The sequence below is a fragment of the Pipistrellus hanaki genome (assembly GCF_964339955.1).
Source record: "Pipistrellus hanaki genome assembly, chromosome: 21".
NCBI lineage: Eukaryota > Metazoa > Chordata > Mammalia > Chiroptera > Vespertilionidae > Pipistrellus > Pipistrellus hanaki.
Window position 1 is genome coordinate 7143504 of NC_140523.1, and position 18642 is coordinate 7162145.

The 18642-nt window shown below is 52.0% G+C and overlaps 2 protein-coding genes across 3 annotated transcripts in view; one reads left to right on the forward strand and one right to left on the reverse strand.

Moving 5' to 3' along the window:
• Window positions 1-592: 592 nt before the first annotated feature.
• On the reverse strand, window positions 593-10315 carry SAXO2 (stabilizer of axonemal microtubules 2). Its single transcript, XM_084869259.1, has 4 exons — window positions 10221-10315; window positions 6628-6807; window positions 2751-2953; window positions 593-1270 (listed from the first exon to the last, which is right to left on the reverse strand). The coding sequence occupies exons 1-4, from the start codon at window positions 10256-10258 to the stop codon at window positions 600-602; spliced, it is 1092 nt and encodes a 363-aa protein (XP_084725385.1). The 5' UTR covers window positions 10259-10315; the 3' UTR covers window positions 593-599.
• Window positions 10316-10415: 100 nt separating this feature from the next.
• The window catches only part of EFL1 (elongation factor like GTPase 1), a 41059-nt gene continuing 32832 nt past the window's right edge, over window positions 10416-18642 (forward strand). The window contains exons 1-6 of one of the 2 annotated variants that reach the window (XM_084869056.1): window positions 10416-10502; window positions 11570-11666; window positions 12170-12237; window positions 13666-13750; window positions 15099-15232; window positions 16449-16586. In XM_084869056.1, coding sequence (XP_084725182.1) covers window positions 11576-11666; window positions 12170-12237; window positions 13666-13750; window positions 15099-15232; window positions 16449-16586 — 516 coding nt within the window. In that variant the 5' untranslated portion in view covers window positions 10416-10502; window positions 11570-11575. Of the gene's footprint in view, window positions 10503-11516; window positions 11667-12169; window positions 12238-13665; window positions 13751-15098; window positions 15233-16448; window positions 16587-18642 lie in introns of both variants that reach the window. The other variant, XM_084869057.1, reaches the window with a different exon arrangement.

Consider the following 18642-nt stretch of genomic DNA (forward strand, 5'->3'; position numbering starts at 1 on the left):
AACATCCACGGTGAGAGAGCATCACGGATCGGCTGCCTCCTGCACGCCCCTTCCTAGGGATCATCAGCCCGCCACCTGGGGAATGTGCCTTGACTGGGGGTGGGGGGAGAGGGGGGAATTGAACCCGTGACCTCCTGGTTCATGGGTCGATGCTCCACCAAGGAGCCACACCTGCCGGGCAGGTTTCCAATTTTCTTGATTGAAAAACGTCACGCGAGCATGTGCGTAAACCCTCGTGCATTTTTTTCCCCCCGGGGACTCTAAACAGTTGGTTTTGTAAGCCTCTTTCTCAGCGTGCGGCAGGCTGAGAGGCCTGCAATCCAGGAGGCCCGCCTGGAGGAGGCCTGCAATCCAGGAGGCCCGCCTGGAGGAGGCCTGCAATCCAGGAGGCCCGCCTGGAGGAGGCCTGCAATCTAGGAGGCCTGCCTGGAGGAGGCCTGCAATCTAGGAGGCCCGCCTAAAGGAGGCCTGCAATCTAGGAGGCCCGCCTGGAGGAGGCCTGCAATCCAGGAGGCCCGCCTGGAGGAGGCCTGCAATCCAGGAGGCCCGCCTAAAGGAGGCCTGCAATCTAGGAGGCCCGCCTGGAGGAGGCCTGCAATCTAGGAGGCCCGCCTGGAGGAGGCTGCGGGCGCGACCCTGCGGAAGAACCGGTGGCCCCGGGAGTTGGCCGCCTCGAAGACGTACCCGGGTGGGGACGGGAAGCTGGCCGGGCAGACCTCCTGCTTCCTGGGGACGAAGTCGGTGGAGTACGAGGTCTGGTCCTGGAAGGGGCCGGAGCCGTGCACGGGGGCCGGGGCGGGCTTGCAGCTGTCCCTGGGCACCGGCTCGTGGGGCAGGTAGTGGGCCCGGAAGGTGCTCACCCCGTCGAACGCCCCCGCCGCCGAGGAGAGGACGGGCATCTGCGGCTGGGGCCGCAGGGCCGCCCGCGGGCGGTAGGCCGCCCACTCCGGGAAGTCCTCCTGGGTTGCGCTCCTGCCCTGGAAGGGCTGGGGGCTGGGCCGGGGGGCGGGCCTGGGCCGGGCGGGCGCGGGCCTGGGGCCGAGCGCGTGGGGCACGAAGTCCAGGCGGTGGCTGGTGAGGCCGAGGAAGGGGGCTGCGGGGCCCGGGGCCGGGGCGCCCGGCCGGAAGCTCTGCCGGGGCCCCGGGGCGGCCCGGGGCACGAAGTCCTCCTGGAAGGTGGTGGGGTTCCCGAACTTCACCGTCGGGGGCTGGTACGCGCACTCCGGCTTGTATAGGCGGCTCTTCTGAAGTTCCCACGCTCTGTAATCGTCTGGAGAGAGAGAGAGACAGAGAGAGAGAGAGAGAGAGAGAGAGAGAGAGAGAGAGGTGATTTGGTGGCAGAGAGGAAGGGGGAGGGGGAGAGAGAGAAAAACAGACCATCTAATAAAAGAGTGATATGCAAAAATTGCCAAAACCGGTGTGGCTCAGTGGATAGAGCGTCGGCTTGGGGACTGAAGGGACCTGGGTTCGATTCCGGTCAAGGGCATGGACCTTGGTTGTGGGCATATCCCCAGTAGGGGGTGTGTAAGAGGCAGCTGATCGATGACTCTCTCTCATCGATGTTTCTAACTCTCTATCTCTCTCACCCTTCCTCTCTGTACAAAATCAATAAAATATTTTTTTTAAAAAATAAAAGTTTATTAAAAAAAAAAGAGTAATATGCAAATTGACCATCACTCCAAAACAAGATGGCTGCCACAAGATGGCGGCCAGAAGGTGAGGGCAAATTGTGGGTGATTAGGGCAGGAGGGGAGGGAAGTTGGAAGGGACCAGGCCTGCAGGGGAGGACAGTTAGGGGCGACCAGGCCGGCAGAGGTGGGAAGTTGGGGGGTAAACAGGCTGGCAGGGGAGCAGCTAGGCACCCAGCAGGCTGGCAGGGGAGCGGTGAGGGGGCGATCAGGCTGGCAGGGGAGTGGTTAGGGGCGGTCAGGCTGGCAGGGGAGCGGTTAGGGGGCGACTAGGCCCGCGGGGGGTGGGGGGCAGTTGGAGGGGGAGGGGCAGTTGGGGTGACCAGGCTGGCAGGCAGAAGCGGTTAGGGGCAATCAGGAAGGCAGGCAGGCGAGCAGTTGGGAGCCAGCAGTCCTGGACTGTGAGAGGGATGTCCGACTGCCAGTTTAGGCCCGATCCCACTAAACTGGCAGCCAGACATCCCCTGAGAGAGTCCCAGATTGGAGAGGGTGCAAGCTGGGCTGAGGGATATTCTCCACCCCCCCACCCCGCACGAATTTCATGTAGTAGTCCTCCAGCGTGTGTGTGTGTGTGTGTGTGTGTGTGTGTGTGTGTGTGTTTATTGTTTTCAGAGAGGAAGGGAGAGGGAGATGGGAGAAACATCCATGATGAGAGAGACTCACGGATCAGCTGCCTCCTGCACGCCCCACACTGGGGATCAAACCTACAACCTGGGCCTGTGCCCTGACGGGGAATTGAACGTGACACAGGTCGACGCTCAGGCACCGAGCCATGCCGGGCAGGCTGGCTCTGTCCTTTTTTTTTATTTTTTATTTTTTATATATATATTTTATTGATTTTTTTCACAGAGAGGAAGGGAGAGAGAGAGCCAGAAACATCGATGGGAAAGAGACATCGATCAGCTGCCTCCTGCACGCCCCCCCCACTGGGGATGTGCCGGCAACCAAAGTCCATGCCCTTGACCAGAATCGAACCCGGGACCCTTCAGTCCGCAGGCCGACGCCCTATCCACTGAGCCGCACCGGTTTCGGCTGGCTGTGTCCTTTCCGAGACGGGGTTACCTTTGTAGGTGGGGACGGTGTCCAGCTTCCCTTTCGGAACGTGCCGTCCCTCCGGGGGCCGGACTACGGCCACGGGCTGCGCGGGGTGCGGGTTGAAGTCCCGCCTGTAGGTGGTGTCGAGGTCAATGTCCCCCGACCGGGGTTTGTATTCTTCCGGGAGGTGGCGAGGCCGCGGGACCATCTCGTGGGGGCGGTAATCCGACCTGAAAGACACACGTTGGACGCATGGCCTCCCCGATCCTTTTATTTTTTTTTATTTTTATTTTTTAATATATTTTATTGATTTTTTACAGAGAGGAAGAGAGAGGGATAGAGAGTTAGAAACATCGATGAGAGAGAATCATCGATCAGCTGCCTCCTGCACACTCCCCACTGGGGATGTGCCCACAACCAAGGTACATGCCCTTGACTGGAATAGAACCCGGGACCTTTCAGTCCGCAGGCCGACGCTCTATCCACTGAGCCAAACCAGTCCCGGCCCCGATCCTTTTATTTTTATTTTTTAATATATTTTATTGATTTTCCACAGAGAGGAAGGGAGAGGAAGATAGAGAGCTAGAGACATCGATGAGAGAGAAACATCGACCAGCTGCCTCCTGCACACCCGCTACCGGGGATGTGCCCGCAACCAAGGTACGTGCCCCTGACCAGGATCGAACCTAGGACCTTTCAGTCCGCAGACCGCCGCTCTACCACTGAGCCACACCGGTTTCGGCCGATCCTTTTATTTTTTACTTATTTATTTATTTTTAATATATATTTTTTTATTGATTTTCCACAGAGAGGAAGGGAGAGAGATAGAGAGCTAGAGACATCGATGAGAGAGACTCATCGATCAGCTGCCTCTTGCACACCCCCTACTGGGGATGTGCCCGCAACCAAGGTACATGCCCTTGACTGGAATCGAACCCGGAACCCTTCAGTCCGCAGACCGACGCTCTATCCATTGAGCGACACCGGCTTCGGCCGATCCTTTTATTTATAACTAGAGGCTTGGTGCACGAATTCATGCGCCGGCAGGGGGAGGTGTCCCTCGGCCTGGTGGGCAATTGGGGCTGATCTGGGCGGGCTGGCTGGCCGGCCAAGGGGGAGGGACTATGGGAGGTTGGCTGTCACAGCGCACTGACCACCAGGGGGCAGCTCCTGCCACCCAAGCATCTGCCCTGGACCGGAATCAAACCCGGGACCCTCCCGTCTGCAGGCCGACGCTCTATCCACGGAGCCAACACCAGCCAGGACCAAAGAAATCTTTTAGAAGGAGGCAGGAAGGGGAAAGGGCGCTTTTATTCATCGGACGTGTCCTCAGGACATGTGACGTGTCCGGAGTCATGTCAGCCTTTCGGGGGCAGACTCCTGCTGACTCTAGACCTCACCTCAGCCGTGCGGTCGGTATGAGCTCTATGGGAAACGAAATGAGGACTGGTAACACCGCTCAGTGGCTGAGCGTCATCCTAGCAACCAGGAATCATTCAATTCCTGGTCAGGGCACATGCCCAGGTTGCAGGCTCCATCCCCAGCGGGGGGCGTGCAGGAGGCAGCCGATCCATGATTCTCTCTCCTCATGGAGGTTTCCCTTTTCCCCTTTCTGTCTGGAATCAATAAAGACCCTCGAGCCGAAACCGGTGTGGCCCAGTGGATAGAGCATGGGTTTATGGACTGAAAGGTCCCGGGTTCGATTCCGGTCAAGGGCATATGCCTTGGTTGCGGGCACATCCCCGATAGGGGGCATACAAGAGGCAGCTGTGTAAAAAAAAAAAAAAAAAATCAATAAAAAATATATATATATATATTTTTTTAAATATATTTTATTGATTTTATGCAGAGAGGAAGGGAGAAAGATAGAGAGTTAGAAACATCGATGAGAGAGACTCATCGATCAGCTGCCTCTTGCACGCCCCCTACCGGGGATATGCCCGCAACCAAGGTACATGCCCTTGACCGGAATCGAACTCGGGACCCTTCAGTCCCCAAGCCGACGCTCTATCCACTGAGCCAAACCGGTCTCGGCCAATAAAATATATTTTAAAAATAAATAAATAAATAAAGACCCTATATAACAAAGCCCTAATATGCAAATCAACCGAACAGCAGAACGACCGGTCGCTATGATACGCACTGACCACCAGGGGGCGGACGTTCAATGCAGGAGCTGCCCCCTGGTGGTCAGTGTGCTCCCACAGGGGGAGTGCCACTGGGCCAGAGTGGGGATTGCTTCTCCTTAGCATTGCCACGAAGGTGGGAGTGTCGGTCAGCCAAAAGCCAGGCTCACGACTGGTGAGCACAGTGGCTGCGTCCTGGATGGTGAGAACCCTGGACTATGAAAGGGATGACTGACTGCCGGCTTAGACCCTATTGGATGCCCCGTCCCCAGGCCTAAGCTGGCATCAGACATCCCCTGAGGGGTCCCAGACTCTGAGAGGGTACAGGCTGGGCTGAGAGACCCCCACTAAGTGCACAAATTTCATGCACCAGGCTTCTAGTGTATATCCTATCTAATAAAAGAGTGATATGCAAATTGACCATCACTCCAACACTCAAAGATGGACACCACCATGTGGTCAAAGATGGCTGCCCCCATGTGGACACAAGATGGCCAGCAGGGGAGGGCAGTTGGGAGAAACCAGGCCACCAGGGAAGGGCAGTTGGGAGGGACCAGGTCTGCAAGGGAGGGCAGTTATGGGTAATCAAGCCTGCAGGGGAGGGCAATTAGGGTGACCAGGCCTGCAGGGAAGGGCAGTTAGGGGCAAACAGGCTGACAGGGAAGCAGTTTGGCATCAATGAGGCTGGTAGGGAGTGGTTAGGGGGTGATCAGGCTGCAGGCAGAAGTGGTTAGGGGCAATCAGGAAGACAGGCAGGCGAGCAGTTGGGAGCCAGCAGTCCTGGATTGTTTATATTTAAATAAAAATATATTTTAAAAAACAGAAAGTATAACAGTATTTTAAGCAGAGAGGCGAAAGGATTAGATTTGAATTTTTTTAAAAAATCATCTTGCGCCAAAACCGATTTGGCTCAGTGGATAGAGAGTCGGTCTGCAGACTCAAGGGTCCCAGGTTCGATTCCAGTCAAGGGCATGTACATTGGTTGCAGGCACATCCGCGGTGGAGTGTGTGCAGGAGGCAGCTGGTCGATGTCTCTCTCTCATCGATGTTTCTAGCTCTCTATCCCTCTCCTTTCCTCTCTGTGAAAAATCAATAAGATATATTATAAATAAATAAATACATAAAATAAAATAAAAAATCATCTTGCCGAAACCGGTTTGGCTCAGTGGATAGAGCGTCAGCCTGCGAACTGAAGGGTCCCAGGTTCAATTCCGGTCAAGGGCATGTATTAATACATTGGTTGAGGGCACATCCCCAGTAGGGGGTGTGCAGGAGGCAGCTGGTCGATGTTTCTCTCTCATTGATGTTTTTAGCTCTCTATCCCTCTCCCTTCCTCCCTGTAAAAAAAATCAATAAAATATATTAAATAATAATAATAATAATAATTTAGAAAAATAAAAATAAAGAAGATCACCTTGGCAGGCCAAAGTAGAGAAAGGAGGTCAGAGTAGCCGCAGATTGAACAGTCAGAACACTATGCTTCCCCGGTCATAGTGACAGTAGAAAAAAACAGATAAGATACGAGGGATTTTTAGCAGGTCAATCATCTCAATAGAACGTCTATTTCCCTGCTCATTGACTGTCATTCAAACTCAATCCTCATCTTTCTGTTGTTGTTGTTGTTTTTTGTTTGTTTTATTTTCTCACAGGATGACTCAGCTAGCTTTCTGTGATGGGATGGCTTCCTGAGTCCGTCCACCGAGGAGTTCAGCAACGTTACTCGGACCCAGGACAGCCGGGAGGAAGAGGAGGAAGGCAGGGGGCTGCTCCGTATTTACTTAAAGGTCGTGATCCCTTCCATCTGACCGCGGTCCGCCGGGGCGTCTGGCCTGGGCTTGAGGCTCTGGGCTGGGGGGACGTGGCCATACGTGGGGTAGCTTTCCAGATACTCCGTCGTGGGGCAAAAGGCGCCAGAGTTCTCGTAAATCCTCGTGGTTCCATGCGGGCAGCGGTGGCGCCTGGGCAGACGAGAAACCAAACGGGAAAGGTTATCTTCTCCTTCAAACACGGGTTTTGTTTAAATTTTTGAAAGCAGCCGAAGCTGGTGTGGCTCAATGGATAGAGCGTCGGCCTGCAGACTGAAAGGTCCCGGGTTCAATTCCGGTCAAGGGCATGGACCTTGGTTGCGGGCACATCCCCAGTGGGGCGTGTGCAGGAGGCAGCTGATGAATGTTTCTTTCCCATCCATGTTTCTGGCTCTCTATCTCTCTCCCTTCCTCTCTGTGGAAAATCAATAAAATATATATTTTTTTAATTTATTTTATTTTTTTATAAATATATTTTATTGATTTTGTACAGAGAGGAAGGGAGAGAGATAGAGAGCTAGAATCATCAATGAGAGAGTCATCGATCAGCTGCCTCTTGCACACCCCCTACCGGGGATATGCCCGCAACCAAGGTACATGCCCTTGACCGGAATCGAACCCGGGACCTTCCAGTCCCCAAGCCGACGCTTTATCCATTGAGCCAAACCGGTCTCGGCAAAATATATTAAAAAAATAAAATAAAATAATAATAATAATAAATAAATAAATAAATAAATAAATTTTTTAAAGCAGCTTTACTCCAAACAGAACAAACAGCCTTCCACTGGCCTGGCTCAGTCAGTTGAGATCTATCCTTCAGGGCCCTAAAAGGTCTCTCGTTCGGTCAGAGCGCGTGCCCAGGTCTCAGATTCATGGCCCACATGTTAATGAACCTTTTCACGTACCGTATTTTCCGGCGTATAAGACGACTTTTGAAACAAAAAAAAGTCAACCGAAAATCGGGGGCAAAAGACCAAAATTGCACAAAAAATTACCTGCAGATCTTGACGGCAAAGTAAGTCTTTTCTTTGAAGTGGGGGGTAGTCTTATACAGCGAATATAGGCCTAAACCTATGTTTTAACTGTAAAAATTAGGGGGTCGTCTTATACGCCAGAAAAATACCTCCACTTACCCTATAGAATAAAAGCCTAGCCGAAACCGGTGTGGCTCAGTGGATAGACTCACTGAGCGTCGGCCTGCGGACTGAAAGATCCCGGGTTCGATTCCGGTCAAGGGCATGTACCTTGGTTGCGGGCACATCCTCGGTGGGCGGTGTGCAAGAGGCAGCGGATGGATATTTCTCTCTCATCGATGTTTCTAGCTCTCTATCCTTCTCCCTTCCTCTCTGTAAAAAATCAATAAAATATATTTAAAAAAATATATATATTTTATTGATTTTATTTATTTATTTATTTATTTTTTTTTTACAGAAACCTGTTTGGTTCAGTGGATAGAGCATAGGCCTGCGGACTGAAAGGTCCGGTCAAGGGCATGTACATTGGTTGTGGGCACATCCCCGGTGGGGGGTGTGCAGGAGGCAGCTGGTTGATGTTTCTCTCTCATCGACATTTCTAGCTCTCTATCCCTCTCTCCTCCTCTCTGTAAAAAATCAATAAAAATATATTAAAAAAAAAAAAGGAGGGCGGGGCCTGCTGGTAACATTGACGTAGCCAGCGCTCTCTAATCCCTGGGTGAACGGCCACGCCCAGAGGACGGTTGCCAGGCGCGGAGGGTTGCTAGGCAGGACTCACAGCGCAGTCCTGGGCCTCAAGGTGGCCACTACTGCCTTTCTGGTCACTCGGACCCAGAGCCGCTTTGGAGGGGGAAGGAGGATAGGGAGACTGAAAGAAGCCCAAAACGGATTGAAAACTCAAGAATTGCACACCTTGGGAAGGAGTCTGGGGGTCTGAAGGCTGGGAGGGACGTGGCTCAGTAGTTGAGCCTCTACCTAGCAACCAGGAGGTCACTCTTAGATTCAGGTCAGGGTCCGGGTCAGGGTTTACAGACTCGATTCCCCAGTGTGGGGCATGCAGGAGGCAGCCGATCATCCATGACTCTCTCTCATCATGGATGTTTTGATCTCTCTCTCTCCCTTCCTCTCTGAGATCAATCCATAATAATAAAAGGGTAATATGCTGCCGAGACCAGTTTGGCTCAGTGGATAGGTCCCAGGTTCGATTCCTGTCAAGGGCATGTACCTTGGTTGCGGGAACAACCCCAGTAGGGGGTGTGCAAGAGGCAGCTGGTCGATGACTCTCTCTCATCGATGTTTCTGACTCTCTATCCCTCTCTCTTCCTCTCTGTAAAAAAAAAAATCAATAAAATATATTAAGAAAATAAAAATAAATAAAAGAGTAATATGCTAATTAGACCAGACGTCCTTCCTGAGGAAGCAGGGGCTGGAGGGAAGCTGCAGGGTCCAGGGTGCCTGCAGGTGGCCCGAGGGAAGCCAGGATGGGTCCCGGGTGCTGGAGGGAAGCTGGTGCCAGCAGCAGAGGGAAGGAAGGCCTACTCTTGCACAAATTTTCGTGCGTCAGGCCTCTAGTAAAAATATATTAAGAAAAAAAAATTGCACACCGATCTGTTCTATTCCATTTCCTCGATCTTTCTTTTCCTTCCCTTATAATTAAAAAAAAAAAAAAAAAAAGTGCTGAAAACGGTATGGTTCAGTGGGTAGAGCATTGGCCTGCGGACTTAAGGGTCCCGGGTTCGATTCCGGTCAAGGGCATGTACCTTGGTTGCGGGCACATCCCCAGTGGGGGGTGTGCAGGAGGCAGCTGGTCGATGTTTCTCTCTCATCCAGATGTTTCTAACACCCTATCCCTCTTCCTTCCTTTCTGTAAAAAAAAAAAAAAAAATCAATAAAATATATTTTTAAAAAATAAAAATAAAAAATAAACCACATTGCCCTAGCTGGTTTGGCTCAGTGGATAGAGCCTCCGCCTGCGGACTGAAAGGTCCCAGGTTCAATTCCAGCCAAGGGCACAAGCCTGGGGTTGTGGGCTCAATCCCCAGTAAGGGGTGTGCAAGAGGCAGCTGATCGATGATTCTCTCTCATCAATGTTTCTAGCTCTCTATCCCTCTTCCATCCTCTCTGTAAACAATCAATAAAATAAATTTTATTTTTATTTTTTTAATTTATTTTTTATTAAGGTATTATATGTGTACATATTTTTCCATTGCCCTCCCCCACGCCCATACATGCCCTCCCCCCCCCCGAGTTTTTCGTCCATTGGTTTTGCTTATATGCAAAATAAAATATATTTTTTTAAAATAAAAAATAGCCAAAACCGGTTTAGCTCACTGGATAGAGCATCAGCCTGTGGACTGAAGGGTCCCAGGTTCAATTCTGGTAAAGGGCATGTACCTTGGTTGCGGGCACATCCCCAGTAGGGGGTGTGCAAGAGGCAGCTGATCGATGATTCTCTCTCATCGACATTTCTAGCTCTCTATCTCTCTCCTTTTCTCTCTGTAAAAAAATCAATACAATGTATTTTTAAAAAAATAAAAATAAAAATAAAAAATAAATCGCGTGTAAACCCGGCCCGGGCCGCCGCTCACTCACCCGCACGTACAGATCTGACACAGGCACCAGCTCCGCATGCTCTCCGCCCGCCGGGTCCACTGCGCGGGCCTCTGGGCAGCCGCTGCCCTAGTTCCGACGCGCCCGCCGTCGCCCAGGCAACGCGGCGCCCGGGAGATGGACGCGGTAACGTCAGCGCGCGCGGGGCCGACGTCGCGCGTCCCCAAACCCCGCCCCGCGCCGCCCCACGCGCAGGCGCAGTGCCCCCGCGGAGCTCCGGGCGCCTCTGACGCGCGTGTGCGACCCGGCGAGGGTTCCCAACAGGTGGGCGCGCCCCCCGCGCGGGGCTTCGGGGTCCCCGGCGGCGGGTGGGCGGGGGAAGGAGGGCGGGGGGACCCGGGCGCCGGGAGGGGACGGGCCGCTTCCCCGCGGGGGCCCGGTTCCCACGCGCTGAGGCGAAGGGGGCGGAGACTTGGGGTGCGCCCTCCGCGGAGGGGAAGGGGGCGCGGGACCCCAGTGCCGGGCCAGCGGGGTTCGGGGGCGCGGGACCCCAAACTTTCCCTCAGGCGCCGTGGGCCGGCCCGGCCGCGGGCGTTTCCCCCGGGAAGCGCGTGCGGGGTGAGTGCGGGGCGGGGAGGCGGCGGCGGCGTTGGGGGGCGCCCCGGGGTCCCCTCCGTGCACCCCGCACCCAGCACCCCCCCCCACCCAGCGCCCCAGGGTGCCTCGCAGCCGCCCCCACACCGGGTGGGGCAGGTGCCGCCCCGACGCCGGGTCGGACAGGTGTGCCCGTCAGGGCGGCGCCCGGACTTGGGCCGCGGTGGGTGCGGTGTCCCTTCTCCCGGGAACTTCCATCGACTTCCGGGGTGCGGCACCCGAGCTGTCCCATCCGCACCTCCCAGCGATTTTATTTTATTATTTCATTTTAGATTTTATTTTACTTTACTTTTTATTGTTTTATTTTATCTATTTTATTTTACTTTATTTTTATTTTATTTTTTATTTTAGTTTATTTTAACCTATTTATTTTATTTTAACTTATTTTATTTTACTTGTTTATCATTTTATTTTGCTTATTTTATTTTTTATTTATTTTATTTTAACTTATTTTACTTGTTTATTTTATTTTGCTTATTTTGTTTTTTATTTTATTTTATTTTAACTTATTTTACTTGTTTATTATTTATTTTGCTTATTCTATTTTTTTGATTTATTTAATTTTTTTATTTTAACTTATTTTACCTGTTTATTATTATTATTTTTTTAAATTTATTATTTATTTTATTTTTTATTTCATTACATTATTTTATTTTATTTCATTTTAATGATTTGAACGCCCAGCCCTGGAGCTAAAGGCACCCCCTGGCATCAGTCCCTGTGCCCTCTCCCTTCAGGCAGCCATGGTGCCCAATAGCTTGGAGAAGATGGTGCAGCTGCAGCGGAACCCCGCGAACATCAGGAACATCTGCGTGCTGGCGCACGTGGACCACGGTGAGGAGCAGCCAGGGTGCCTGTCCAGGTCCGGGTCCGGGAGGCAGGGTCCGCCCCCCCAACCTCCGGGGGGGGGGGGGGGGGGGTGTCTTCGGGATGAGGGGCGGGACTTCCGGCCTTTGATGTCTGAGACTGACTCGGTGAAACTTTGCAAATAAAGGCAGCTGGCCCGTGATTTGCATTCTGGCGTGTTGCCTTGTTTTCTAAATGAGAATTTGAGTGTTAAAACTTGAGTGTTGCCGAAACCGGTGTGGCTTAGTGGATAGAGCATCAGCCTGCGGACTGAAAGGTCCCGGGTTCGATTCCGGTCAAGGGCATGGACCTTGGTTGCGGGCACATCCCTGGTGGGGGGTGTGCAAGAGGGCAGCTGGTCGATTTTCATCTCTCAGCGACGTTTCTAGCTCTCTATCCCTCTCTCCTCCTCTCTGTAAAAAATCAATAAAATATATTTATAAAAAAAAAAAAAAATCAGTAGGTTTAACTGAATGCTGTTACTTTAACAGGCAAAACGACCCTGGCCGACTGCCTCATATCCAGCAACGGGATCATCTCCAGCCGCCTGGCAGGCAAGGTATGTCATCGTAGTCGACGGGCACATGTTGCCTGTCAGCGAGCATGAGCCTCTGCCGTGCGGTGAACCCTCTGCTGTGTGCTCAGCAGTCCGTAAGCGCCACACGTCAGGCCATGCCCTAGCACCCTGTGGCCATTTTCCAGACAGAGAGACTCTCCCCAGGCAGCTGAGTTGAGTGTTTTGAGGGGGAAAAGCAAAAATAAAAAAATAAAAATAAATAAATAAATTACCAACGGCCTGGGCGAGTCTGTGTTGAAGAAGTGGCGTTAGAAGAAGTTTAAGTTTAGCCGAAACTGGTGTGGCTCAGTGGATAGAGCGTCGGCCTGCGGACTGAAAAGTCTCAGGTTCGATTCCGGGCAAGGGCATGTATGTTGGTTGCAGGCACATCCCCAGTGGGGGGTGTGCAAGAGGCAGCTGGTCGATGTTTCTCTCTCATCGACGTTTCTAGCTCTCTAGCTCTCTCCCTTCCTCTCTGTAAAAAATCAAGAAAATATATTTAAAAAAAATAAAAATAAAAAAAATAAAACGTGGCTTTCCAAAGAAATGTCAATCGTTGTCCTGTTGATGGTTAGCTCTGTGGACTAGTGAGTTTGCTGTCCCTTGGGTTAGGGTATTGGTGTTGATTTTGGTTCATCCTCACCTGAGGATATTTTTCCCATTAATTTTTATTATTTTTATTTTATTTATTTATTATTTTTTATTTTTTACAGAGAGGAAGGAAGAGGGATAGAGAGCTAGAAACATCAATGAGAGAGAAACATCGACCAGCTGCCTACTGCACACCCCCTACTGGGGATGTGCCCGCAACCGAGGTACATGCCCTTGACCGGAATCGAACCGGGGACCCTTCAGTCCGCAGGCCGACGCTCTATCCACTGAGCCACACTGGTTTCGGCTTCCCATTGATTTTTAGAGAGAGTGGAAGGGAGGGGGAGAGCCACAGAGAGAGAAACATCCATGTGAGAGAGACTTTGTTGATTGGTTGCCTCTCAGTTGCGGGGCCAGGGATTGAGCCTGCAACTGAGGGACAAGCCCTTGACGGGAATCAATAAAATAAAAAATGTGCCGAAACCGGTGTGGCTCAGTGGTAGAGCATTGGTCTGCGGACTGAAGGGTCCCGGGTTCGATTCCGGTCAAGGGCATGTACCTTGGTTGCGGGCACATCCCCGGTAGGGAGTGTGCAAGAGGCAGCTGGTCGATGTTTCTCTCTCATCAACGTTTCTAGCTCTCTTATCTCTCTCCCTTCCTCTCTGTAAGAAATCAATAAAATATATATTTTTAAAAATAATAAAATAAAAAATGTAAAATTCAATAAAATAAAAAATAAAAAAAGTAAGCACCCAACACCAAAGTCTTGATCGTCCCGCTTGACTGTGCCGGGTCAGTCCGTGGGGAGTGAGGGCGCCCGTGTTCTGTTCCCTTGTGCAGCTGCGGTACATGGACAGCCGAGAGGACGAGCAGATCCGGGGCATCACCATGAAGTCCAGCGCCATCTCCCTGCACTACGCACAGGGTAAGGCCGTCTCTCCCTTCTTTTCCCTTTAATGTATTTTTATTGATGTCGGAAAGGAGAGGGAGAGAGGGAGGGAGAAACATCCATGATGTGAGAGAATCATGGATCAGTTGCCTCCTGCACGCCCCCTACTGGAGATCAAGCCCGCAACCCAGGCCTGTGCCCCTTGACCGGAATAGAACCTGGGCCGAAATCGGTGTGGCTCAGTGGGTAGAGCGTCGGCCTGCGGACTGAAGGGTCCCAGGTTCGATTCCTGTCAAGGGCAGGTACATTGGTTGCGGGCACATCCCCGATGGGGGGTGTGCAGGAGGCAGCTGGTCGATGTTTCTCTCTCATCGATGTTTCTAGCTCTCTATCCCTCTCCCTTCCTCTTCGTAAAAAAATCAATAAAATAGCCGAAACCCGTTTGGCTCAATGGATAGAGCGTCGGCTTGGGGACTGAAAGGTCCCGGGTTCGATTCTGGTCAAGGGCATGTACCTTGGTTGCGGGCATATCCCCAGTAGGGGGTGTGCAAGAGGCAGCCAATCGATGACTCTCTCTCGTCGATGTTTCTAACTCTCTATCTCTCTCCCTTCCTCTCTGTACAAAATCAATAAAATATATTTTTTTAAAAAATCAATAAAATATATATTTTTAAAACAAAACAAAAAAAACCTGGAACCCTTCAGCCTCCAGGCCAATGCTCTATCCACTGAACCGTGTAGGGGGCATGTAGGAGGCTGTCAGATTAATGATTCTCTCTCATTGGTGTTCCTCTCTCCCTCTCCTTTTCTCTCTGAAATCAACCCTATGTTATAAAAGCGTAATATGCTAAGTGTCCGACCCTTCATTTGATTGTTCGACCGTTCCACCAGTCGCTATGACACTCACTGACCACCAGGGGGCGGCAGATGCTCCAACCAGTAGGTTAGCTTGCTGCTGGGGTCCGGCCCATCAGGACTGGGTAAGGCAGACTGGACACACCCTGGAGCCCTCCTGTGGTACCTCCCCGGCTGGCCAACCTCCCACGGTACCACCCTAGCAGCCAGCCCCGCAATCACTCCGGTCAGCATTGGGCAAGATGGCACCCATCAGCCCCAATCACCGGCCAGGCACCCCACCTGTGCACGAATCTGTGCACTGGCCCTCTAATAAAAATGTATTTAAAAAAAAAAATAATAATAATGAGCTCACAGCCCTTCGCTCCCACGGCCGACACTAACCACTGAACAACCCAGCCAGGGCGAGTCCGAATATATTACACAGACGCTATTGGGAGCCAGCAGCTGCGGGGGAGCCTCGAGGCAGCGCCTCGTGTACCCGCAGGGCTGACGGCGTCCGTCCGTCCCCCCTCCCGTTCCGCTCCAGGTGCCGAGGAGTACCTCATCAACCTCATCGACTCCCCGGGCCACGTGGACTTCTCCTCCGAGGTGTCCACGGCCGTGCGCATCTGCGACGGGTGCATCATCGTGGTGGACGCCGTGGAGGGCGTCTGCCCGCAGGTACGGGGCTGTGCTGTGGTGCGGACACGTGTAGCCGGGGAGGGGAGGGGAGGCGGGGAGAGGAGCTGACTGTGCGTGGCCGTGTGCACGTAGTAGGCACTTCACTGACTGACAGCCCCGGCCAGCGTGGCCCCGGGGATAGAGTGTCCGCCTGCGGACTGGAGGGTCCCGGGTTCAATACCGGTCAGCAGCACAGGCCCGGGTTGCGGGCTCGATTTCCAGTGTGGGGCGTGCAGGAGGCAGTCGATCCATGATTCTCTCTCATTATGGATGTTTCTCTCTCCTCCTTCTTTGAAATCAATAAAGATATATCCTTTGAAAAAGAAATGAAAAAGCCGAAACCGGTTTGGCTCAGTGGGTAGAGCATCGGTCTGCGGACAAGGGTCCCAGGTTCGATTCCGGTCAGGGGCATGTGTGTTGGTTGCAGGCACATCCCCGGTAGGGGTAGTGCAAGAGGCAGCTGGTTGGTGTTTCTCTCTCATCGACATTTCTAGCTCTCTATCTCTTTTTCTTCCTCTCTGTAAAAAATCAATAAAATATATTTAAAAAACAAATTTCACTGACAATCACTGGTTTTACATTTTACATTTGACAACATTGCAGTCTGTGATGGTGTTACCTCACCTAAGTTTTTAAGATGACTTTAACTTCAGATTTATTTTTTTTTAAAAAATATATGTTATTGATTTCTTTACAGAGAGAAAGAGAGGGATAGAGAGTTAGAAACATCGATGAGAGAGAGTCATCCATCAGCTGCCTCCAACATGCCTCCTACTGGGAATGTGCCCACAACCAAGGTCCATGCCCTTGACCGGAATCGAACCCGGGACCTTTCAGTCCGTAGGCCGACGCTCTATCCACGGAGCCACAGGGGTCAAGGCTAGTTATTATTTTTTTTTTGTATTATTACTTATACAAATTTATATTGATTTCAGGGAGAAGGGAGAGGAAGAAAGAGAGAGAAATACCGATGATGACAGAGAATCACTGACCGGCTGCCTCCTGCACGCCTCCTACTGGGCATCCAGCCCACAATCCGGGCATGTGCCCTGACTGGAATCGAACCTGGGACCCTTCAGTCTGCAGGCCATTGCTCTACCCACTGAGCCAAACCAGCCAGGGGGGAGGAATGAGCTGATTATCAATCAGGATTTCTTTAACGTGCTTTAACGAGTCCCAGTCACGAGTTTTCCGTTTTCCTTTCCGTTTCCACCAGACGCAGGCCGTTCTGCGCCAGGCCTGGCTCGAAAACATCCGGCCCGTGCTGGTGATCAATAAGATCGATCGCCTGATTGTGGAGCTGAAGTTCACCCCGCAGGAGGCCTACTCCCACCTCAAGAACATCTTGGAACAGGTATCGCATCCTTTATACTGTGGTAACTTAAAAATCAGGGCTCAAGCCAGGACCGGTGTGGCTCAGCGGATGGAGCGTCGGCCTGTGGACTGAAGGGTCCCGGGTTCGATTCCGGTCAAGGGCATGTACCTTGGTTGCGGGCACATCCCCAGTGGGGGGTGTGCAAGAGGCAATTGATCGATGGCTCTCTCTCTCATCGATGTTTCTAACTCTTATCCCTCTCTCTTCCTCTCTGCGAAAAATCAATAAAATATATTTAATAATAAATAAATAAATAAAATAGAAATCGGGGCTGGAGGAAGAGTTTTAAGGACGTTGCCCTGTGGAGTCTGAGGCGCGGCTCTGAGACATTCGCTTCCTTAGACTTTCCTTACTCTCCCCCTTACGAGTCCCACGCGCTGGAATCATCAGACTACAGCAGTCAGCGGCACACGCCTCCTCTCGGGTCCCCGCCCTCTGGACGTGTCCTCATGCATGAGGCTCGGACAGTGGGTTTCCGTGCTGTCGTGTTTGAAATCTTTTTTTTTTTTTTTTTAATTTTTTTTTTTTAATTTATTGATTTTTTACAGAGAGGAAGGGAGAGGGATAGAGAGCTAGAAACATCGATGAGAGAGAAACATCGACCAGCTGCCTCCTGCACAACCCCCACCGGGGATGTGCCCGCAACCAAGGTACGTGCCCTTGACCGGAATCGAACCCGGGACCTTTCAGTCCGCAGACCGACACTCTATCCACTGAGCCAAACCGGTTTCGGCTTGTTTGAAATCCTGTAGTTCTGGTTCCACAGGGAGGCGATGTTAGGGGGCTGTGTGGTTTTGTGATGAGCCGTGCTGAGAAGAAATGGCTCCTCTCAAGCGTTCATTCATCTTTTTCATCAGGCTTTACACAGTTAGATGCAAGGCCCGCTGCGGGAAATTTGTGCAAGAGCAGGCCTGCCCCCCCCCCCCCCCTCCCCCGCTGGTGGCCGGCACCAGCTGCCCTCTGGCCCCCGGGCCCCGGGCTTCCCTCGCAGGCCGGGCTTCGTCCCGAAGGACATCCGGTCTAACTGCCATATTATACTTTTATTGTTACAAACCGGAGGCCTGGTGCACAGATTCGTGCACTGGCGGGGTCTCTTGGCCTGGCCTGGCGGGGTCTCTCGGCCTGGCCTGGCGGGGTCTCTCGGCCTGGCCTGCGCCCTCTTGCAATCCGGGGCCCCTTGGGGGTTTGTCGGACTGCCTCGGTTCCGGCCTGATCCCTGCAGGCCAGGCCGAGGGACCCCACTGGTGCACGATTCTGTGCGTTGAGCGTCTGCCTCCTGGTGGTCAGTGCACGCCATAACTACCAGTTGAATGGTTGCGTAGGCCTTTTTTTTTTTTCTTTTTCTTTTTTTTTTAATATATTTTATTGATTTTTTTATAGAGAGGAAGGGAGAGGGATAGAGAGCTAGAAACGTCGATGAGAGAGAAACATCAACCAGCTGCCTCTTGCACACCCCCCTACCGGGGATGTGCCCGCAACCAATGTACATGCCCTTGACTGGAATCGAACCTGGGACCTTTCAGTCCGCAGACCGACGCTCTACCGCTGAGCCAAACCAGTTTTGGCAAGGCTTTTATATATATATATATAGATGTTGAATAAATGAATTCTTGGATGCTAGAGATGGGGAATGCAATGACAGACTGGTCAGAGTCAGTCCCTGTTTTCAGAGGTCTCCCGGTGTGGAGGGCAGACGGACAGGTACACAAGGGCTATTGGGAGATCGATGAGATGAGCCCTGGTGTGACCTGAGACCCCAGGTGAGGCCATGCTCTTTTTAAAAAATATATTTTATTGATTTATCACAGAGAACAAGGGAGAGGGAGAGTTAAAAACATTGCTGAGCGAGAAGCATCCATCAGCTGCCTCCTGCACACCCCCTACTGGGGATGTGCCCGCAACCAAGGATATTTCTCTCTCTTCGATGTTTCTAACTCTCTATCCCATTGGTTGACAAACTCATTAATCAACAGAGCACAAACCGCAGCTTGCTAGCATGTGGCTCATGAGGACGCCAGTTTACCAACCATGGCTC

Coding starts and splice junctions, on each gene's coding strand:
- SAXO2 (XM_084869259.1), bottom strand. CDS start 10,258: ATGCGGAGCTGGTGCCTGTGTCAGATCTGTACGTGCGG. Junction 6,808..10,220: donor TGTCAGATCTGTACGTGCGG/GTGAGTGAGCGG, acceptor TCGTCTGCCCAG/GCGCCACCGCTGCCCGCATG. Junction 1,271..2,750: donor CACCGTCCCCACCTACAAAG/GTAACCCCGTCT, acceptor CTCTCTCTCCAG/ACGATTACAGAGCGTGGGAA.